General features: G+C 29.3%; 2 protein-coding genes across 2 annotated transcripts in view; both read left to right on the top strand.

Moving 5' to 3' along the window:
• Positions 1-14017, top strand: part of LOC105767156 (LRR receptor-like serine/threonine-protein kinase GSO1) — a 57612-nt gene extending 43595 nt beyond the window's left edge. The window contains exon 4 of the mRNA XM_052630013.1: positions 12804-14017. Coding sequence (XP_052485973.1) covers positions 12804-14002 — 1199 coding nt within the window. The 3' untranslated portion in view covers positions 14003-14017. The remainder of the gene's footprint in view (positions 1-12803) is intronic.
• Positions 14018-14022: 5 nt separating this feature from the next.
• LOC105766330 (receptor kinase-like protein Xa21) lies at positions 14023-15446 on the top strand. Its single transcript, XM_052630019.1, has 2 exons — positions 14023-14630; positions 14786-15446. The coding sequence occupies exons 1-2, from the start codon at positions 14023-14025 to the stop codon at positions 14820-14822; spliced, it is 645 nt and encodes a 214-aa protein (XP_052485979.1). The 3' UTR covers positions 14823-15446.
• Positions 15447-25751: the final 10305 nt, after the last annotated feature.

Genomic DNA, 25751 nt, shown 5'->3' with positions numbered 1-25751 from the left:
ATTTGGAGGGTTGGGACTACCCATAATAGACCTTTATTGTCAATAATGCCTTGGCAAAATCGTATCTACTTTAAAGCACAAAAGAGTACTAAAATGGTCTGCCTCTCGTGAGAGCAAAACCTCAAGTTACCTTGCCTGTGTCTAAAGGCTTTTTAGATATCTTGCATGGGTTCCTTCTATATGAGCGTGACTCTATGTCTAGAGTCTACTACAAGTGTCCATCGAATGCTTGCTCATTTCATTTAATTTTAATCCAACCAATCCAACCCTTTCAGAATTAGAACCAGTTTATAAGTATACGAACAGTCTTCTATGTCTAGAGATCATTTGCATTTTAATTAAGAAATAAGAACAATAAAATGAAACAGTAAAGTAAATTAGATATATATTGCATCCATAAAAACAGTTTAAGGTTTCATCAAAAGTAATCCCAACCCTATGAGATTGAGCTCATGGGCTGGGAATTAAAATTCTAAACCAAAATATTATCCAACATTGTGTTCAACTACTTCAATATTTTGAAGGAACACTGATGGAAATAACGAAAGAACTTTGGGAAACAACTTTCACTTGTCTAGTCCACACTTGGCATCACAACGTCTTGTGATGGCTAAAAAGGATTGCTTTCGACTTCCTTTCCTTTGTGCAGCTGAACCGTTATTCACACCTAAGGATCCTCCCACTTTTTTCTGCCATTTGTGAGATCCCCATCATTGGCTTTTATAGATAGATTAGGCTAGGGTCGGCCAACAACTTGTGATTATCTTCTCCTCTTGTAAGGAGATTTATCTAGTACAAGTTTGAATTTGAACTGGGACTGTTGCGCAAAAAAAATGTTGACTTGGTCTTCCCGGCATTGCAACGGCATACGTGTTGGCAAACTATCTGCACTTTTGCCCTGACAAAACTTCACCAATTTATTTCCTCATTCTAAAAAATGCTCCTGCCATACCAACACACCAAAAACTCCACCACAAGTGATTAAAAACACCTAATTCCAACACAATCTAAGTCATAATGCAATATTACAAATACTAACTAAAATGTCCTAAAGTGCAACAAAATGTACTTAAGTACAAGCTATTAGTTAGGTCTAAAGGTATGAAATATAACTCTTTTCAAGAATTATCAGACACTTATCCATCTATATGTCATATTCGTCATTTATTCATTCCATCTTCCATTATTTATTCTATAATTTTTTATTTTTTATCATTTTTAATATTTATTATTTATTCTTAAATTTCTCATTTTAGTTCTTTTCTTTGTTTTTTCTTGTTTTTCTAAATCTGTTTGGTTTCTTCTTTTCAGGTTAGATCCGAATATTTCTTTCCTGAGTCGAACAACATGAATATAATCTATTGACATTGTTCCCCTTATCACAAGTTTGTTTTGAATCTCCCTTTTGGTTTTCTCAACTCAATATGAACTAAACTCTAATTTTATGAAACAATAATGGATCTTATTTCTTAGTTAATTAATTTATTTTTTGTTTGACTGTTTCAATCTTCACTAATTATTTATTTACTTTTATGCATATTTGATATGATTGTCGGCCTACCAAGTTGTAATAATTTGATAATCTTGATTTTTCTTGGAAGAGAATACTAATGCTTAGATCTAGACTAAATAGATTAAAATTAACTTTAAGTAACAACCCAAACCCGACCTAGATGCTATGACTGGATTTTTGAGGAATTACATTGACTCGTTTGAAAAAATAATTAAAAATCAACTTAGTTACACGTTCTGAAAACATAAAATTTGGCAAAAACCTCTCACAAATGTTAAAAAAAAATCAAAGTTTGAAAACCCTTATTTAAAACCAAGAATTTGAATTTGAAATCATGTATTTTAAAAGTACTAATGTTGGCAGATCATTTCCAAAACTAAGGAAAACATTTGTTAAAAACCATTTAATTATTTATGAGAAAACACTTAAGTGATTACTTAATCTTTGCAATAGAAACTTCTAGAGTTTTAATTTTGAAAACCTAATTTTTAGTTTGTTAAATCAGACAATTTTGCAGTTTAATGTTAAAACACTAAAATCCAACAAACATCGCAAGAACCAAATAACAAAGCCCCAAAACAAATTTACAGTCCAAAATTGTAACACCCCAAACCTATCTCCGTTGCCAGATTAGAGTTACGGAGCATTATAGTACAAATTAAAACATTTAACTTACAATAAAATATTCATCCCATTTAATTAGTAACATTAATTAACACAACTTAATTATAGCAAACATACACTTACGGGCCTTAATTCGAACCTACGGGCCCTAAAAACAGTTTGAGATTATTCTAGGATCAATTTGAAATAAAATAGAAAACTTTAGAAATCCTGAAAACAAGGGTCACACAGCCATGTGGCCAAGCCGTGTGACATAGCCCAGACCGTGTGGACATTCGAAGTCTGGACACACAGTCATGTCGCAGGCCATGTACCAAACCGTGTTACATACTGACTGGTGATACATAGCTATGTCGTGAGCCGAGTCTTAGATTGTGTGAAACCTGTGCCTAAAACAATAATGACACACAACCATGTGACAAACCGTGTCCCAGGCGGTGTACGACATAAGTTGCTTCTAAATCAAGCCATTTCAATTTCAAATCTTGTACACCAAGACACACCATTTCCAGAAACATTTAATAATCAAAACATACCAATTCCATCAACCTATAAGACTAACTAATGTACCAACAAATATTATACCATTCAACATTGCAAGTTCATTTAATCAACTTAGATCAAACATACCAACAACCATTTCAAAAACATACCAAATCAACCATCCTTTAATATTTAACCAATATGCCAATGAAGGCATCACAATATACATATCAAACTTAATTCAACTCAACATCTCAAGATCATAACTTAAACCTATACCAATAATGCCAAAAAAACCATTCCAAAAATATTCCATTTTACCATATGATTAATTTGATTAAGCAGCTGATCAACGAATCTAATTTGGTTGGGAGTTGGTTAAATGTTTTTGAAGATTTTGTTTATCGATTAGTTTCGTTTGAAATCGACTAATTAACCAAATTAATTGATTAACCAAATCAATAAAAATATATTATAGAGATAGGTCCAATACATTATACAAATCTAATAGATAAAAACTAATGGATTTATAAGTTTTCTTATAATAAGCTTAACAAAAATATGAAAACTAAAATTTTTGAAAAAAAACTAAAATTAAACTAAAAAGCCAACAAAAGTAAAAAAAAAGGATTTGTAATGTAATGAATGCTATTATGTTTTTAATTTAGTGTTGTTATTATGTTATTTTTTTAGTTCTTTTAATAATTTTTGACTAAAAAACAAGGAAAAAGTTGTCATGGATTATTCTGTTTTAAAATTGTTTGAACAAAAACAAACAATGTATAAATTCTGGTTACCCGCACGAATTAACCGAAATCAATCCGGCCGGTTAATAGGTTTCAACAAAAAATTGGTTTCATTAACAATTAAGGGTTTCAAAATTTCATTTAATGATAGCTTTGTTCGGGTATTAACTGAATCAGTCATTTGAACACCCTTAGGTGACGAGATCGAAGAGAAAGAAAAAGAAGGAAAAGAAAAAAAGGTAACTTAGAGGGTAAGGAACAACTCTCACACACCAAGGGAAACTTCAAGCTTGCAAAGGCTAGAGGAAAAAAAGGTCTGAATAAATTGTCATAAATTCTTCAACTATTTTCTCTATAGATTATTTCTTTTTACTTTTTACCATTGCAAGTTTATACATGAGCAGATGGGGTAAACTTTATTAAATTCCATTCACCGAAGATGTCAATTTTCAAGTTTGGAAAATCAGTTAACTTACAATGACTTTTGGGATGGGATCCAGATATTTTTCGATTGATATGTCTTGATGGAGTTCTAAGATCTATCAAACACACTTTTATTCACTCAATTTTGAGTTCAATAGCTCAAATTATGACTATTTTAGTGATGACTGTGTGAGCAGAATTTCTAGACGGGATTATTACGGAAATTATGACTATTTTAGTTGAAAATTACTTTTTGCTTACATTAATTAAAGTTTTAGGATACTTCAAAATTTTATTTGGATGTACTTAAAAAAAAAAGGATTTGTAATGTAATGAATGCTAAAACTTTAATTAGACACAATTGTTTTTTTTCGTTACTAAAATTTCCAACTCTTAAGGTTAGTTTCTTTGTGCAAGATTGTTTCTTGTAATTTTTAGAAGCAGTTTTCTTCTCAATTTTCTTTAAGAAGTCATGGGAATTCAGTCTTCATCCTTCAATTTGCCAAGGATTATTTCTTGGTGGGTTGATTAAAGCCATTAATTGAGTTTGTTCGAGTTTATATCTTAAAGGGTTCAATTGGACATTGTCGCATGTGAAATGATATGCGATTTGTGCAAGTATACATGTTGAATCAAGTAATAAAGTGATGAGTGAGTATCGTTCCCATGATGATCGGATTGAGGCACAAAATTGATCAAGTTATGATAATAAAATAAAATTAATGCTATGACAAAGTCAATGATAAATATGCAATGGCAATGAGTAGAATAATGATGTAATCAATATGTGGAATTAATGAATATTTGGTAATACTATGGCAAATCGAGAGTAGAAATGTAATGGCAATTATGAGAATTACTATGGGAATATTATGTAAATGAACAAATAAATAACTAATAATGATGTGGCAAAGATATTATGGAAAATAATGAAGGATATACGATGTGGATTTGGAAGGTCGGGATTACCCAGAATCAACCCTTATTGTAAATAATGCCTTGGCAAAATCGTATCTATTTTACAACACAGCAGAGTTCTAAAATAGTCTGCCTCGTGTGAGAGAAAAACCTCAAGTTGCCTTGCCTGTGTCTAAAGGCTTTTCAGATATCTTGCATGGGTTCCTTATGTATGATCATGACTCTATGTCTAGAGTCGGCTACAAGTGTCTATCAAATACTTGCTCATTTCATTTAATTTTAATCCAACCCTTTTAGAATTATAATCAGTTTATAAGTATGCGAATAGTCTTCTATGTCTAGAGATCATTTGCATTTTAATTAAGAAATATGAATAATCAAATGAAGCTGTAATGTAAATTAGATATATATTGCATCCATAAAAAAAATTTAAGGTTTCATCGAAAGTAATCATAACCTTATGAGATTTAGCTCATAAGCTGGGAAATAAAATTTCAAACCAAAATATTATCTGACATTGTGTTCAACTACTTCAATTCAATCTTTCGAAGGAACACTGATAGAAATAACAAAAGAACTTTGGGAAACAACTTTCACTTGCCCAGCCCACACTTTGGCAACACAACATCCTCTTAAGGCTAAGAATGATTGCCTTTGACTTCTTTTCCTTTGCGCAGCCAAACCCTTATTCACCCCTAAGGATCTCTCTCACTTTTTTCTACCATTTGTGAGATCCCTTTCATTGGATTTAATAGATAGATTAGGCTAGGGTCAACTAACATCAATATAATTATCTTCTCCTCTTTTAGGGGGATTTATCTCATACAAGTTTGAATTTGAACTAGGACTATTGCACAAAAAATATGAACTTGGTCTTCTCGGCATTGCCACGACATCCTTGTTGGCAAACTGTATGCACTTTTGCCCTAACAAAACTTCATTCATTTATTTCCCCGTTCTAAAACCTGTTCCTGCCATACCAACACACAAAAAACTCCACCACAAGCGATTAAAAGCACCTAATTCCAACTCAATCTAAGTCCTAATACAATATTAAAAATGCTCACTAAAATGTCTTAAAAAACAACAAAATATACTTAAGTATAAGCAGTTAGCCAGGTCTAAAGGCATGAAATATAACTCTTTTCAAGAGTTATCAAACACTTATTCATCTATATGTCATATCCATCTTTTATTTATATCCATCATTTCTTCATTCCATCTGCCACTTTTTATTCTATAATTTCTTTATTTCTTTATTATTTTTAATATTTAATATTTATTCTTAAATTTCTCATTTTAGTTTTTTTTTCTTTGTTTTTTCTTGTTTTCCTAAATATGTTTGGTTCTTCTTTTCAGGTCAGATCTGAATATTTCTTTCTCGAGTCGAACAACTTGAATATGATCTATTGACATTGTTCCCCTTATCACAAGTTTGTTTTGAATCTCCTTTTTGGTTTTCTCAACTCAATATGAACTAGACTCTGTTTTCTTGAAACAATAATGGATCCTTATTTCTTAGTTAATTTTTTTTCTTTGATTGTTTCAATCTTCGCTAATTATTTATTAAGTTTTATGCTTATCTAATATGATTGTCCGGCTACAGTTGTAATAATTTGATAATCTTAATTTTTCTTGGAAGAGAATATTAATGTTTAGATCTAGACTAAATAGATTAAGATTAACTTTAGTAATGTTAGTGTAACACCTCCAAACCCAGCCTAGACTCTTTGACTAGATTTTTGAGGAATTACATCGGCTTGTTTGAAAAACTAATTAAAAATCAACTTAGTTATTTGTTCCGAAAATATAAAATTTGGCAAAAACTCACACAAATGTTTAAAAAAAATCCAAAAAACCCTTATTTAAAACCCAAAATTTGAATTGATAAATACTTTTACCTATAGGAAAAAAGTCTAATAATGAAAAAGCCGATCAATATGAATATGTATTTTTAAAAATTTTCTACTTATATTATTTATAAATCATTTTAAATAGACAAAACTGATATAATTTAATTATTGAGAATCCTCTCCAACTCCTAAATTGGAGTATAAAACGTATTTAAACATGATTGAACTCATGTTCTTTTGCACTTGACAATAATATCAATATTAACACAACTAAAACTCAATCAACCATATATTTTAATTTTAAATATAATAAACATTTGCATGAAGAATAAATATAGTATATTTATTTATAATAGTCTACACGGTTGGATGGTGAATTTTGTTAATTTAATCCTTAGATGGATTACTATTTTGATAATAAATGTGTTTTTTGGGTACTTTTCATGCTCGTTTTATGGTTCATAATCGGGGTTTGTGGTTGCTCATTTCAAGAATGTTGTCTCCAAAATTTGACTCATAGGGAAGGTTATAATTTAAATCATTTAAAAGAGTAACAAATTGACTGATGTGATCTCTAAGAAGCTCACCTTCGTTCATGCGAAACGTAAATAGAAGTTGTTTCAACACTAAACGGTTACCCAGAGACTTAGTCGTATAAAGAGTTTCTAACCTTTTCCACAAGGCGAATGGGGTCTTCTCCATCAATACCTCCTGCAATACTGTATTCGCGAGGCACAACTGGATTCCAGACAAGGCCTTTTCATCAAGCTCTTCCCATTCATTTGATTTAGATTCTCGTGCTTTTCCCAGAATAACCTTTTTCAAGCCGTTTTGAACTAGAATTGCCATCATTCGAACTTGCCACAGATTGAAATTTGTCTCACCATCAAACTTCTCAATTTCAAACCTTGTTGTTGCCATCTCTGAACGGGATGATTTATAAAAATTAAACTAGCTCTGATACCACTTGCTATGATCGTCCCAATTAAGCAACAAACAAGTAAAAAAGTAGAAGAAATTGAGAAGATGAACACACAAATTTAACGTGGAAAAATCCCTCCAAAGAGGATAAAAAATCACGGGCAAAGATAATTTTACTATAATGGCAGAAGAAGGAAGAGTACAAAAGATGGAGATAAAAACTAAACCCCGAAAACCCGAAAAACAAAGAACCCTCAAAATATAAACACAAAATTCTCTGAATGTGTTATGAGTTCTAATCTAATGGGTGCGTCTAATTTCTAAGATTGTAAAAGAGCCTATTTATAGGCTAAATTAGTAAGTCAAATAAACTATACTAATAAATGCTAAATATATTATACTAATAAATGCTAAATCTTCTAGAAAGAAAATATATTTTTGTTTAACTTGACTTGCAAGTAATCTCTTAAAATTTGGGTCACACAATTCTAACAAACACCCCCAAACCCAGCCTAGACGCTTTGACTAGATTTTTGAGGAATTACATTGACTCGTTTGAAAAACTAATTAAAAATCAACTTAGTTATGCATTCCGAAAATATAAAATTTGGCAAAAACTCACACAAATGAAAAATAATAACTTCACAAGCACAATCCCTCAAACACTTGTCAACATGTCCAATCTAGAGATCTTAAACTTGGGAGTCAATGAATTATCTGGCCAAGTTCCATCTTCCATCTTTAACATTTCTTCTTTGAAAAGGATTCATTTTCGTGATAATAGTCTTTCTGGTGGCTTGCCCGATGATCTGTGTCTCCATCTTCCCAAGCTTAAAGAGCTTTACTTGAGTATAAATGAATTATCAAGTTCTATTCCATCAAGTATAGACAAATGCTGCAACCTTCAAATTTTGGAATTGTCTATTAATCAATTTAGTGGGATCATTCCAAAAAGCATTGGTAATTTGGCACAACTTAAACAATTATACTTGGGGTTAAATAACCTAGAAGGTATGCCTTTTCCTTGATGTCTTTAGTTTAAACACATTTACCCCCCTTTTTAAATTAAAAAAATATTTGCAATATAAATACCAAAAATAAGAACTCTTTCTTTCAAGAACTAATACATACTTAAATATGATTAGAATCTAACATATCCATATTATTTCATAACGAAAAAAATAAAAGCCTCTTTGATTTACACTAACAAAATAGGTAATTTAACACCTTGATGTTTCGACTATGTCTGCAGGTCAAATTCCTGAAGAAATCGGTAATCTTTTTAGTTTGGAAATGCTTAATATTCAAGCAATTAAAAGCCTTACAGGTCAGATTCCAACTTCGATCTTCAACATTTCTTCTCTCAAGACTATTGCTCTCTCTAGGAATAGCCTATTAGTTAGTTTGCCTAATGATATGTGTCAACATCTTCCCAAGCTTGAAGGGCTTTACTTGCATAGTAATGAGTTATCCGGTAACATTCCGTCAAGTATGGGCAAATGCAACAACCTTAAAAATTTGTTGTTTTCCCATAATCAATTTATGGGGATCATTCCAAGAAGTATTGGAAATCTAACATGACCCCAAGAATTATATTTGGGGTTTAATAATTTAGAAGGTAATCAATTTTCTTGATTTCTTGAATTTAAAGTATTTTTTTTATAAAAGAACTTGATTTGTAATAGATAACAAAAGGAAGAACTTTTTATTTCATTTGATGAAAAACATGTGCTGAAATATATTAAATTAATCTAACATCTCCAAATTACTATAGAACAGAAAAGAAAACCTCTTTGACTTATGCTAACAAAATTGGTAGTTTGACACGTTGATTTTTTGACCATGTGTGCAGGTCAAATTCCTGAGGAAATCGATAATCTTCTTGGTTTGGAACTGCTTAATATTAAAGCAATTAAAGGCCTTACAGGTCAGATTCCAACTTCGATCTTCAACATTTCTTCTGTGAAGACCATTGATCTCTCCAACAATAGCCTATCAGGTAGTTTGCCTAATGATATGTGTCAACATCTTCCCAAGCTTGAAGGGCTTTACTTTAGTTAGAATGAATTATCTGGTAACATTCCGTCAAGTATAAGCAAATGCAACAACCTTAAAATTTTGGCATTTTCCTATAATCAATTGACGGGGATCATTCCAAAATGTATTGGAAATCTGACACGACTCAAAGAATTATATTTGGGGTTGAATAACCTAGAAGGTATTGAATTTTCTTGGTTTCTTTAGTTTAAAGTATTTTTTTCTTTTTATAAAAGATTTTGATTAGTAATAGATAACAAAAGTAAGAGCATTTTATTTCATTCAAGGCAAAATAGTTCAAGATAGTTAATTTGATGAAAACAAATATGCTTAAAAATATTAAAATCTAACATCTGCAATTTATGTAGAACAGAAAAGAAAACCTCTTTGACTTATGCTAATAAAATAGGTAGTTTGACACCTTCATTTTTCGACCATGTGTGCAGGTCAAATTCCTGAGGAAATCGCTAATCTTCTTGGTTTGGAACTGCTTAATATTAAAGCAATTAAAGGCCTTATAGGCCAGATTCCAACCTCGATCTTCAACATTTCTTCTCTAAAGACCATTAATCTCACTTGTTGCACGTGATTTTTAACTACTTTTAAATAATGTTTTTTAAAAATATTCTAATTAGTTTTTTTATTTTGTTATTCAAATTTATATTAATTTATATAATAAAATTTCAAGTTATAATTAGAGTATATGTACCATATTTAGTATACAATATAATTTTACTTCATATAATTAAAAAATTATTAAAAATAATAAATAATAAATATAATTAAAATATATCACTAATTTTTGTTAATTCAAAAATAGTGCTAATAATGTTTTATCATCATTAAATCATCTGTACAAAATCTAAAAATTGATTTAGTGTTAATTCAATTTCATTTTTACTTAATAAATTGATCTTCAAAGTTTGTAGATGATATATAATTCATATAAATATAATATATTAGATCATATAAATATATTTTTATAAATTTATTCATCAATTATAAATTTACTTGTTATATAATTATTTGGAACTAAAGTACTCTTTTTTTTTGTTTCTTTAACGTGAATATCTATATTATTATTGAAGCTTTTGATTGAGGTCGTGTCATGAGTCAATCGGGTACCAGCTCGGTTAGAGAAATTACAAGAATACCCTTTCGTATTTAATATAAGTTATATTATTTGAGGGTACTTTAGTTTTTTATTTAAAAAATTATGGTGATATTTGAATCCACATCAATACATAAAACCTTAAATTTTTCACTTAAATTTATGATGTCACAAATTAACTCAACACCAACTTAGGAATTGGCAACAACATCATCATAAATAACTTTATTCATTTATTATTCTTAATTTGATGTATTCATATGTTTAAATTATGTTTTACTTACAATTTAATCTATTTTTATTTTAATATGGTAGCTGTGCCATGTGTTATTATTAAATAGTTTCAAATTATACATTTCATTATTTATCATAAGTTATTTTAAAACACAAATTTATGTTCTAAATATGTGGTTCTCATAGACATATGTGTATGAAAAAGTTTCTAATAATAATTGAAGTATAAAGTAATCCAATATAAATTTTAAATTTTTATTATATATTTTTTAAATAATTTTTAATAGAATCAAAATTGTTATTTATAAGGATGCTAAATTTTCTTATGAAGTGAATTTATTTAACCAAATATTTTAGTAAAACCAAAATTCTTATCCATACATAAGATAAATCTTAAAAGTAATAAAAATTAAAATAATAAATTCAATAGTATAGTAAACAAGAAAGACTATATAATTATCAGTTCAAAAGCTGCTCAAAATCTATGCATTTATATATATTATAGATATATTTTTAATGGCTTAATGCACAGTTTATGTTTTTTTTTTGTACTTTGGTCCTTAATGTTTTTTTGCCTACTGTAATACCTAATATTATCAAACATTTCTAGTGTAGTCTCTAACATTTTAGTCTCTAACATTATCGGGTGTTCTTGGTTTCGTTCATTGGACATTAAAAGAATAGATTGAGATATCCAACTAATCATAAATTGCCATGTGGCATATGATGGCATCATCATCTAGAAAAAAAGACCTAAAAATCTTTAAAATTTCAAATAAAATTATAAAAATAACTACATTATAAATATATACTTGTTTGAAAAAATAAAATTTGTTAATTTTAATTTTGTAATAAATAATAAAATTATTAAAATTGTTAGAAATTGTTAAATATTGTAAAAATTATTAGAAATTATTAGAAATTATAAAAGACGATAAATTTTTTTAAAAAAGTTTAAAACTAGTAAAAATTGTGTGACTTGAAATAAAGTATATATTCCTAATAATTAAAAAATTAAAATTTTGATATTAAAATTGTATATTGTGGTACAATCAATTTTTATAAAAAATATTTTAATAATATTTTAATATTTTAAAATATATCAAAATTTAGTACTTTACCAGCTCCTCAAATCAAAAATAGGAGAATAATGCACTTCAGCATACTTGAACTAGCATTCTCTCACATTGGCAACAATACACATGCCAATTAAACTAAGACTCAATCGACAATTCTTTAGAATAATTAAACATGAAACAATAGTTCTTAAGATATTGGTCTAGACACATATAATTTATCTTTAAATTTTACACTATGATTTAATAAAAATAAATAATTAACCCAATAGATAAAAATCATACCAGTTTACATTAAAAACAATGGCTTATACGTATCACATATGGATAGTGTTGGTGCAGTTTGAGTGTCCGAACTTACATCGTATTTCCACCTCTGGTGTTTTCCTTTCTCCTTTTTTTTTTATTGAGCATTTTTATTTACTTTTAGATGTTTACAATATAAAATTCTTTTTAATTTTCAATACATATTACTTAAAAGATAGAGAAAAGTTGCACAACCAAATAATATAATAAAGGATTTAACATTTTGTTTCCCAAAGCATAACTAATTATTTAGGGAAAATAAAGGATTTAACAATCTCATGCCAAACTTTTATTTTTATTTTATTTCAAGTTTTACAATATTTTAAAAATTATTAGTATATTATATGTTTTTCTATAGAAATCACAAGGACTAATTACTACTCAAAACTTCTTATTATGTCTCAACTTTATTCTTAATTGATTTACAAATCACATTTTTCCATGCCAAAATTTTATTCTTAATTGATTTAAAGTTTTACAGTTTTTATTTTAATGTATTATATATTTTGTGAATTTGGTATTCAATGAATATGTATATTAAAAGATGCTATTTTACAGGTAATTTACCACCCATCACCAATGCTCCAAAGCTTGAGATTCTTTTATTGTGGGGAAATAAACTTTGCGGAAACATTCCCAACTCTATCTCCAATGCTTCCATGCTTAAGCAACTAGAATTGTCACAAAACTTATTCTCTGGCCCAATCCCTAAAATGCTTGGCAGCTTAAAACACCTTGAAGTGCTCAAAATCTTTGACAATAATTTGATCACGGGATCTGCTACTGATCATGAGTGGAGCTTTCTTTCTTCTTTGACGAATTGTAAGAATTTGAAAACCATATCAGTTTCAGGAAATCCATTGAGTGGCGTTCTTCCTACTTCTATCGGGAACCTTTCAAAATCTCTTCAATTCTTTTATGCCGGTAAGTGTGAGCTTCAAGGCATTATTCCTATGGAAATAGGTAACTTAACCAGCCTATTGCTTTTACAACTTGGCAATAATAAATTAAGTGGATTGATTCCAGCATCAATAGGAGGAATGAGAAATCTCCAAAGTCTAACTTTTTACAGTAATAAATTAGGAGGGCCTATCTCAGAAAGCCTCTGTGGTTTGGAGAGACTATACGAGATGTGTTTAGGGTTGAATAAGCTGCATGGATCCATACCCTCTTGTTTAGGTAATATTTCTGCTTTGAGATATCTTTGCTTAGAATCCAACAAATTGAGTTCTACAATACCCTCAACTTTGTGGAATCTTAAAGATATCTTAGAAATAGATTTATCATCAAACCATCTTCACAATTCTCATGCTATTGATGTTGGAAATTTGAGGAGTCTACTGAAACTAAATTTATCAAGGAATCTTCTCACGGGCGATATCTTATCCACATTTGGGGGTCTTCAAACATTGGTTTCATTAGATTTATCAAATAATATACGACATGGTCATATCCCTGAATCATTTGATAGGTTGATTAGTCTGGAATTCTTGGATTTATGCAATAACAATCTCTCTGGAGTCATTCCCAAATCTTTGGAAAAGCTTCTACATCTAAAGTATTTTAATGTGTCTTTCAATAGACTTGAAGGGGAAATTCCTAGCAAAGGATGTTTTTCAAACTTTTCTAGCACATCATTCATGAAGAATTATGCACTTTGTGGTCCACCTAGATTGCTAGTCCCACCTTGTAAAAACGACCTCCACAAAAACTCCCAAATGATTATATTGGTTTACCGACAATTGGCATTGTCGTAGTACTAATAGTCTTAACTATTATGTATAGAAGATGCCAAAGAAGGCGTACAGCTCTACCAATTAAAGATGATTTGTTGTCTTTGAAGACACCGAGAAGAATTTCACATGCTGAACTTTCACGAGCAACTAATGGATTTGAGGAAAGCAATATGCTTGGTTCAGGGAGTTTTGGATATGTATATAAAGGGAGGCTTTCAGATGGAATGGAAGTTGCAATAAAAGTTTTCAATTTGCAAATAGAGGGAGCATTTAGGAGTTTTGACATTGAATGTGATGCTATGCGTAATATAGTTCATCGTAATATTGTGAAGGTCATTACTTGCAGCTCAAGTGTTGACTTCAAAGCCTTGGTGCTTGATTACATGTCTAATGGAAACCTTGAGAAATGGTTACATTCTGAAAATTGTTTCCTTGATATCATACAAAGGGTCGACATAATGATAGATGTTGCGGTAGCTATAGAACATCTCCACAATGGACATCCAACACCTATAATTCACTGTGACATAAAACCAAGCAATATTTTACTAGATGAAGACATGGTTGCACATGTTGGAGATTTTGGCGTTGCCAAATTGTTGGGAGAAGGTGAAGTAATGAAGCAAACCTTGACTCTTGCAACTATCGGGTATATGGCACCATGTGAATTCTTTTTTATTTTTGTATGATTATTTTCCTAATTTACATTATATTTTTGTTTCATGTGTATGTGGATATATATTTCAATAAGCATTTTAGAAATAATTGAGGATGAATGATGTTATAATTATACTTGAAATGCAGAATTTGGATCAGCAGGAATTGTTTCTATAAAATCTGACGTCTATAGTTATGGGATCGTCCTTATAGAAACTTTCACAAAGAAAAAGCCAACTGATAATGTTTTTGTTGAAGAAGAGACTATAAGGCATTGGATGGAAAGTTCATTGCCTAAAGGAGCGATAGAAATTGCAGATGTTGTGGTTGAGCTGAAGAAAATCAAACAAAGGTTGGTAAACAACATCCAACATTGTTAACAGAGATGGTGAGTAAAGATTGTGGTTATTAATTCACACTTAATTTTATCTTTTATTCAACATTTTTCATCTATTCTGGAATTTAATCATATAAACTATTTTTTTTCTTTTGCTCTCACGTAGTAGGCTCTCTTCAAAATTCAAACTTCTTTTGCAAAATCAAAATGGAAACCAATAAAATAAGCAACAAGCCTTCCCATGAATTACGATTTATGGTAGCTTTTGGACATCAAGTTATTTTCCTTGTTAGATTGGATTTTCTTAGTTTCTTTTTCCATTTACGGTATAATTTTATTTTAATCTTTTGCCAAAGATTTTATTAGTGGCAAAGCCAGAAAATCCTTTTAGGGGGTGAAATTAAATTGTAATTTTTACTATAGTAAAAATGTAATTTCACCATTTTAATAGCCTATATTTTTTATAATTTCTAAAGAATTAAATCAAAGTTTTATCATTTTTGGGTGCCAAAGTACAATTTTACTTTTCTCATTTTAAAATTTTAAAATCTTAAAATTTTAAATGGCTTAAATAGAATTTTTTTATTTTAAATGACATATAAGTTTTATCTGTTTTCAAGTATTTTCTAAGTCTTTTCTTTATTTCCTTCTAAATTTTTCAATTCGAGACAAGTATAACACAATGGTCTTAATTGAATTAGCTTGCTCGGTCGTAATTTGTCGCTTTCCATTTATTTAAAGTTATTTAGAGTGGTTTGTATTTAATATTGTCATAGTTGAAAGTATCATTCATAATCTAATCTAATTGTGTTTTTGGCTAGTGGTTGTTGATCAAGGAAAACTAAAGGAGGCCAATAAGAAGAACGAAACTCCACATCTTTACTATCATGTTCTACAAAACAAAGAGACTTTTTTCTCGAATAAATTTGTATTGGGCTATCAATGTTCCATGGATTATGTTGTTTTTCTAATGTAGGAGGGGGTTTTGTCAATATTGCATGCAAAATCAAAGTAATATTTGCCAATGCTTAGCTTAATCAACTCTTATGCTACTGTGGATTTGATTTGTCTTTACAGTATTTAGAGATTATTTTGTGAATGTTAAATTGCCTTTGGGCCTTTCAAAGAAATTCAGCAAGCCTACAAGTCATTTAATTACCTTTGGACCTTCCATGAAATTTTTATGGATGAAACATACAATATATGGCTTGAATTTCATAATTATATTATATATAATGAATCATTTGTTTCTTTTTTACCCTCTCCACCAAAATAACCATTAACATCTCAAAATCACCCGTATGATCCCAAAGGTCTCTTGGCTTGTCTAAACATGTTTTTTCTTTTTATATTTTGTAAATAAAAAAATACAAATTTATTTTAATCTTTCAAAAATTTATAATTTAAACCTCTAAAAAAGAAATTTTTATTCGTCAAACTCCCACAAATACTAACCTATATATTGTTGTTAATCAAAATCGAATATTGGGTTTAGGGTTGGAGCAAATTTAAAGACACATGCAGGGGTATTGGCCCAACCAAAATGGGAAAAAATTATATTAGGACCCTTTAAAAAATAATAATTTAATATATGATAAAATTATATTTTAACTTCTCAAAATTTTATAATTTAATTCTAATTCTTCTAAATTTTTTTTTAGATTCACCCCTATTCAAAACTTCAAGCCTTTTTTTTGGTTTGGTAGTATAGTATGGTTGTTGGAAAATTGAGTGGAGTAATTTATTTCATATTTTTCAATCCCACACGCCAGTGTGTGATAGCTCTAGTCTCCACACGCCCTTGTCACTTACCCACATGCCTGTGTGGGTTTTGGGGTTTTGAATTTTTGTCTCTTTAAATTGGTATTTTAATTTGTTTAAGTTACAATTTAGTCCTTAATAATAAAACTTGAATTAGACATAGTAAACAGACTCAAATTAAGTTGAAAATTTTAGGCTTGTATAATTTGACTAAAAGAAGGTTGGTAAACACTTAGATCTAAAATCGGGTTTGTTTTACATTAGGTGGTAAAATAACAAAAATACCCTTAGGTTAAATTACCTAGGAAAAGTTTAAAATTGGCTCATAATTTACTTTTTCATTAATAAATAACTAGTAATTAGATAAGATTGAGGTGTTATAAGGTCGAGGTGTGTCTTGGGTGGTCGTTAGCTGGAGAGTCACTTAGGTGGCTAATGTAATGCTTCGAATTCGGGCTGGTCTATCCCGGTTTGGTTTGGGGTGTCACAATCTATCATAGGGTTCATCTCTCTTAGGTATTTAGAAAATTAGTTCATGCTTAAAAATAAAAACATCCAAAGGGTAGTATAACCGAAAGAAATAAAGAAACTCATGATAATCTCTTAAGAAATCAACTGGGAATCTTCAAACTTGATGAAAATCTGCTTCAGAGACGACTTCAATAGTGTTTTTGGAGTTGTTTTCTTAAATATTCTAGGAAGGTTCTCTCTTATCTTCTTTTTTTTTCATATATATACGTATTAAAATTCTCGAAAAATCTAAAATTTGCATTTTTTTTGCAGTTCAGAGTGCAAATCTACGAAATTGACACAACCTGCCACATCACCGTGTGGGTCACACGGTCATGTGGAATAGGCCAACCCGTGTCCTATAGTTTGCCCACATTTTTAGGCTTTCGTTCATTTTTCGCTCATTTTCCTCCCAAATGTTCTATTAAGCATAAAAACACGAATTGTAAGGATTAAGAGCATAATTAACATCGAATAATCAACCAAAAACACATTAAGAATGATGTTAAAACATATCAATTTTAGCACTTATCAAATATCCCCACACTTAAGCATTTGTTTGTCCCTAAGCAAAATTCTCAACCCTTATTCAAGTTAATCTCCCTCAATTTAGTGTTTTCACCGACATGCCTTATGAATACTCTAAAGATTATCATGCATTGGAAATTGAAACTAGCATGACACGAAAGAATAAAAGCAATCTAAGTAGAAATTTGAAACGCACAAAAAACATAGGCGTCTCCTCTATCTCAATAATTACCTGAAATTCAAACTCAACAATAATCAATACCCTAACTAAGATTCACTCAAAGCACTCAAAGTGTTTAAGGTTCAAGTACTGTGTGCTCAACGGTTGAACGAAAAATGTGATTATCATAGGCTTGCTTGAAAACCAAATCTCCACCACTATAAAAACAAATCAAGATGATACACCAATCAAGTGGTCTTTAGAAAGTTGTAACGAGACTTAGGTTAAGGGTACGAAAAAAGTCAGAAAAGTTGGTTACAATTAAGAGTCGAGTTGATAAGTTACCAAACCACAAAAAAAACTATAAATGTTATTAAAAATACGAAAAAATTTAATTTTTAAAATATTTTTGCAATTTTTATGTAATTTTAAAGAGTAAGGACCAAATTAACAAAAACTATAAATGTTATTAAATTAGTTGTAGTTTGAGGACTATAACCTTACTATCGAAGTTTTATATATTAATCTTAATTCGAATTAGCCTATCATCCGTTAGAAATGGTTTCTAGAATATTTATACATATTTAGCTTATACTTTATGTAATAGTTGAAGTTCAATACACATTTTAGATTACTTGAAATTTAAACTAACCATTTATGATAACAAATAATCGTACGTAATTTTTCTTATTATATATGGGATGTTCATATTATCTAACATGTAAAAGGCGAATTCCTTAATTTTAATAAAGGGCAATCAGTTTTCAGCTTATCCCATTTTCTTTTAGTTTCTAACAAAATCAATTGATTTGATTATGTATTTCATAACTCAATAATTAATTACCTTAATCCATTATAACTGATTTTAAAATTGATTTTCTCCATCTAATGGACTTGACCGAGTCAACTAAACCAATATCATCGGTTTTAATTGGGTTTTGCTCGACCCTACCCAAAAACATGTCGATGTTATTAAATTGGTATAAAAGATTAATTCTAAAAAAGTCAATCAATGCTAAATTCACATACAACTCCAACGACCCCTCAAAAAATCAAATTGAATGCATCAACAACAATGTTTAATGTCGATGTTTTATTATTTCCCAAAAGGTTGATAAGACTCAAATTATAGAATAAAATCATGAGGTCTTAAATGCAATTGAATTAATTGTGATCCTAAAATGCTAGAGTTATTATCCCACAAATGTGAAAGTGCTTGTCAAGCACTGAAGTATAACCTAAATATTGGTTTGTGTTAAAATTGAAATGTTTGTGTCATCCAAAAAGATCTTGAATTCAATTAATTGTGATTGAGAAATCATGTCAGATTGCTTGAAAATTGGTGAGAAAATTCTAAGTCTATGGCAAGTAATTTCATGATGATTGGGAAATAAATAGGCAACATTTTTCTATGTTCTTCTTCCATTGTATTTGACATGAAACATAGAAAATAACAAAGAAAATGAAAATGAAATAAAGTTGTCAGATATCAAGACTCTTTGTTCTTCTTTCATTGGATCGGACGGGCTAGAAAGTAAAGTTCTGGCCTTCGTGCCTTATGATGTAGGTTGATATTTTGTTCCGTCGAATTTTCAACACACAAAAAGCAAGAACCTGGAAGGAGCATAAGAGAAGAGGTGGGACTGGAGGCAGGGAGATGGTGGAGGGAACTTGTCAAGGCTAAGAATCTCTAAAATATTTCTCAACATGTTTTTTTTTAATTTCTTGATTCATGAAAACAAATTTAGGTATTTCTCAACTTGTTAAATTAGTGCTCAATCTTTTAAAGGTTGCTCACATAAGGATCAAACCTTTCAAAATTGTCAAATAAGAGTTTAACCTTTACAAAAGTGCTAAAATAAAATTTTTCATGCACTTCAACCCAATTTGTAGAAAAAATAGTAAATACTGATATGTTTAGAGTAAAACACATAACCTGATATACAACATTTGAGAAGCCCTTATTTGAACACCTTTTAAAAGGTTAGGGCCTTATTTGTCTATTTTAAAAAATTTGGCATTCATTTAAGCACTTTTATAAAGGTTTGATCCTTTTGTGAGCAACCTCTAAAAGGTTTAACTTCAATCTTAACATTTAACTTAGTTGAAATGAAACATAACCTGAATTTTAAATTATGACTTACTGGTAGAGTATTCATATTCATTTGAAACAGCTTCACTTCAAACCATTGTCGTAACCCAATCACCCGCAAATAACGATGGCAATTGTGGAAAAGGCCCTCAATTAATAACCCTAAAGACCCGTTTATCTTAAAATTGAGAGCTTCGTTTCATCCAAAAAGATGTGGTGCTCTTGAATGCAATTGATTGTGACTGATAATTGAAGTGAAGTTGATGGAAAATAAGTTAGAAAATTCTACTTCTCCAAAAAGTGAATGTGAAACAGCAAATTCAATGTTGACGGTTTTTTTTTTACCGTTTTTGAAACAGTGATATAAGAACATCCTAAATGCATTTGGATTAAGCGAGATGAAGAAATGCTTAAATTGTTTTGCTCAAATAGAGACCCACAATTGTGGAAAACTGAGTCAATACTCAAAAAGTATAATTACAATTCTACAAGACATGCATCTCTTAAAATTTACATCAATATCTTAAATTAAGAATATTAAATAAATAAATTATTTATCATATTGTTATTATTAATCTTGAGTTTGTGTCAAGTTAATTTTGACACCAACTCAATCAACCATAAACATATTTTATCATACTCACGATGTGTGAACAAATATATTTTATATTAAAAAGTATATTTATAAAAAATATGTAAAAGATCTCAATAGTCTCTCTCAATTTCCAAATTGAGGAAATTGGTCACCCAAAAAACAGAGCAATTTAGTCCCTATTAATTTTGAAAATGAGTAACTAAGAATAATTAATCAGATGTTAATTTTCCATAAAATGTACATGATTTTGTTTGGTATAATAATAAATTTATTAGCGGTTTTACTTTAACAAAATTATCCCGCAATGTTTGTGTAAATATGTAAATGTTGAGGTTGAATTTCTTGAAATTTTTTAAAATTAAGACCAAAATGACAAAATATATAAACATTGCAGGCTAAATTTATTACTATACCAATCAAAATTATGTACAATTGATGGAAGAATTTAACACCATAATTAATTATCCTTAGTTACTCGCTTTCAAAATTGATAGGAATTAAATTACTCCAATTTTTTGAGAGGGACTAATTTGTGCAATTGTTAAATTAAGAGGGATTGAGAGGTCTTTTACCAAAAATACATTGACAAATGATTATTAGTGGAGTGGTAAGCGTTTTCTATATGAATTTTTTTAGTCTTGTGTTCTCAAATAATATTTTTCAATCGTTTTACTTGAAGATTATATCAAAGTATGAAAAGGTGAAAATACACTTATAATAATATTAATTTCCTTTAAAATAAGAATATTTTAATAATCTTAAGCCCCGATCGAGTTGGTATCCCAAGCCAACCATACATCAACTCTATTTAGAATAAGTTATATCATTCAAGGATACTTTAATGTTCTTAATGACAGATAATTGGCGAGGGTAATAAATATAACTTTATTGATTTAATAGGATAAAATTTTGTTTTATGCACAATTTATTCTCTTTTTTTTTTCATTTTGATATCATACATATTTCATGTGTTATTACTAATTAGTTTCAAACCATAAATTTCATTCTTTATTGTATGTTAATTTTAAACACATCTTTGTGTTCTAAATTTGTGGTTTTAGACACATAAGTGTGTGATAGGATTTGTTTCAAACCATAAATTTCATTCTTTATTGTATGTTAATTTTAAACACATCTTTGTGTTCTAAATTTGTGGTTTTTAGACACATAAGTGTGTGATAGGATTTGTAGTCAATATTTAAGAGTTTTATTGAGTTGGTGTGACCCTCAATCAGGTCACCAACTCAGTCTTGTATTTACCAAAAGCCCCTCATTTTTAAGCTATTATTATATTTAAGTGTTTTAGAGTTAGTGTCACCTTCAACCATGCCATCAATTCAATTATGAAATTATAAAATTAATAATTAATATTATTACTATGTCACTTTTGTCTTTTCATACTTGTATATCATCTTTAATTAAAAGAATTATAAATTATAAATCTAAAGATTGAACACGTATTTACTAGTATTAAAATATAAGTACATTACCACCCAACCTATACTCAATTTAAATGAAAATATTTTTAACATAAAATGGGTGTGACAAAATCTGGTTATATATATGTTTTCATATATTATAATATATGTTTTCAAATAAAAATATAAATTGCAGATGTAATTGTAAGACACATTGTACTCATAAATAAAAAATATAAATTTGAAGCATAAAAAATATTGCCACAAACTCTAAAAAGAAGACGAAGGGTATCATAAAAGTAAATATATATTTATTATAATTTGATTACATCAATTGGTTGAATTAAGTATTTCATTACTTAATAATCAATTCGCTTAAACTATTATAATTAATTTTAAAATTGATTTTACCAGGACATCGGCTTGACCGGGCCAACTTAAACTATATCATCTGTTTCTATTGAGTTTTGCTCGACCCTACCCCCAAGACCTGTCAATGTTGTTAAAATTGAAATATTTATCTTGTTGGAGAAGACTAACTGTAGAAAAGTAAGTCAATGCTAAAGTGATATGTCGACGTTTTTGTTTTTGTCTTTGTTTTCAAAATAGTTGATAACCCTGAAATTATAAAAGATAATCATGAGGTCTTAAATGCAATTATGATATTTCTAAAAGATATTTCTCAACAATTTTTTAATTTCTTAATTGATGAAAACAAATTTAGGTATTTCCTAATTTGTAAAAACATGATTTTTTTTTGAATTTCAAGGTTTTTCTTAGCTTTTTATATTTTTTGGAATTTTGTAATCTTCTTATAATTTCTTAAAAATATATATTTGTAAAATTTTTAAACCATAAATACCAATTAAGGAGAATGTGAAAAATTAAGGGTAAATGTGTATTTAAGCCAAAGAAAATAAAAGAATAATAGTGAAATTCACCTAAAAGCAATTACAAGGACTAGATGAACAATTGGACCTAAAACTTTGTTTGAAATGATGTCATTAGTGTGTTACATCAGCTTTCTTAGATAGATAAGATTAAACTTGTATCACTTTCCAATAATTTAACATCATTTCAATAGTTTCATCATGAAAAGATCAAATCCAAAATGATATGTCAATTTTTTAAATGAAAATGTTGAAATGACATTGGATGAATAAAAAGATACAAGTTTTATTATATCCCAATGTCATTTAATCCTTTCGTCGTCGGGTATAACTTTAAGGTGAGTTATTACAAAGTAACAAATGGATTATATTGGTGATCATATATTTACTTTAAAAGATTGGTGACTAAAACTATAATTTTAAGCAAACATAAGTGATAGAATTTGTGATTTTCCAATTTTTTTTTTCATTTTCAAAAAATTTTGGTTTTACATTTTAGGCATAATGACAAATTTAGCTCTAACATTTTTTTCATTTTACCTCAAATTTTTTTATTGCTATAGCCCTCAACAGTAACAAATTAATTTAGCCTTTATGAAAAAAGTGCACCAATTGAGTACTCAATGATTCCAAAAAAATCAATTGACCTCTTCATTTAACAAAAACGGTTACGGATAGAAATCACCCGAAGTTGTCACATGATAATATGATAATGTGGCATGCCACATAAAAGAATAAAAGAATATTTTTTGCAACAACCTTCTGTAACATTATCCACAAAAGCTTGAAGGTTCATATCCGTAGTGTCGAAACTATTTTTTTTGTCGACTTTAATTTTGTAAATGAAAACGAACACAGGAGTCGCCACCAATCTTTTTTTTTGTGAGGTGTGATTTGATCACCTCGTAATTGAATTTTTTTAAATAAAAGGTTTGATTTACTAAAACAAAATTTTTCGGTTGACAAAAATCCAGAAAATGGGTTCGGGAGTCGGTTACACACGAGGAAGGATTAGCACCCTCAATACGCCCAAAATCGGCACCTAGTTGATTACTTAATGTCTTAATGTTGAAAGTTAAAAATTCGAAGGGAAATTTAAAATACGATCCTTTTTTATTAATGCCATTAAAAATTGCATGAATAAATCGAGAAGAGAGTTAAAGATCCACTCGTCCCAAGGTAACGAAATACCACGTCACGTAAGTTAGGACACGATATTTAGAACCTTAGAGAATAAACTCGTCTTTAATTTTTATTGAAAATTCGTATTTTGCAGTTTTAAAAGGATATTTTGCTATTTAGGTTTAACGAGAAAGCCGAACCCCCGTAAGTTAGGGTACAGTTTCTCAAATTGCCAAAATGCAAAGTATCGCCTCTCTTTGATTTTTTTTTTGAATTTAAGTGAGCACTAATAGAATATTTAAAAATAGTACGCATGCAACTTTGATTATATTCGAAAAGAAATCGTTTTTAAAAAGAGGAGTCGTACATGACTAATAACGATAATACGATATGCATTTAAAATAATCATGACATACTATGCATCATAAAATACACATATAGCATTGATACTAATAAATCTTAATGTTAACATGCATGAATAATAATAGTGCAAGTAACAATACAACAATAACGATAATAACAACAACAATAAATATAATACTAATGAATCTAAATTTTGAAAATATTTGAAAATTAGCACATAAATAGATGATGGAATGATAGTAATAATAATGGCACAAATAAGATGAACAAGCCAATAAATAAATAAATAAACAGATAGATAGATAAATAAATAAATACTAATGTAAGTTTGATTTATAATTGAAAATAAGTAAATAAATAACTATTAAGTGAAATATTAGACAAATCTATTTTTTTTAAATAAAAAAATTAGAATTAAACAGGCTAAGGACTAATTTGAAAATAGACCCCAAAATTAAAGGCTTAAATTGCAAATAAATAAAAAGGGGGTGGCTAGGGACTGAAGTGGAAAGCACTTAAGAAATTAGGGATTGACTGGCAATATTCCCAGCCCTAAAGCACAACGTTTCAGCGCGGACCAAAATGAAACAAGTATAAAATTTATGGGGCCAAAATAAAAGAAACGAAGGGACCAGATTGCATCACGGCGCAAAAGCTGAGGGACCCTGCCCGGAAATAGCCCATTCACCTCAAAAACATGCGGATCCCGTGGGCTGCTGGGTCGGGTCACGGGTCACGGGTTAGAGGTTAAAATGACGTCATTTTGGCCTCTGAACCCTAAGATCAAAACGGTGCCGTTTCTTAATGCTATAAAAGCCAAAAAAAATTTTAAATCCTTCATTTTCTCCTTTCCTCTAAAAAAAATCAAACAAAATTCTATCAAACCTCAACCCCTCCCCAAAATCGCCTAGGCCTTCGCCATGGTTGTTGCCAGAAGCGCCAAGACTGGAAGGTTTTCATCCTTACAGATAACCCACCAGGATAGGACGCGGGCGTGACATTTGGAAGGTCTCGACACATTGTTAAATTACAAAACTTATTTTAGGTTGATTATATGATTTATTTTATTTTCGAAGACTACAATAAATTATATTGAATTGTGGCATGAGATTTAGATTTAAGCTTGTTTTATTTTGCATGACATTTAATTTAAGTTTTATTGTTTTCGAATTATGGTTATTAATCAATTATACATGAACCCCAATTTTTATTAAAAATAAATAGTTACCACTTCCTGCTTTTAAAGTGTAATTAAGATTTCAAGTAATAAATAATTTAGAAATTAAATAAGTTTTTTACTAAATTAAACAAATGTTTTAAAGATGTCTATTTTCAAA

The sequence above is a fragment of the Gossypium raimondii genome, chromosome 5 (genome assembly GCF_025698545.1).
Source record: "Gossypium raimondii isolate GPD5lz chromosome 5, ASM2569854v1, whole genome shotgun sequence".
Taxonomy (NCBI): Eukaryota; Viridiplantae; Streptophyta; class Magnoliopsida; order Malvales; family Malvaceae; genus Gossypium; species Gossypium raimondii.
This window is presented reverse-complemented; position numbering and strand designations above follow the sequence as displayed.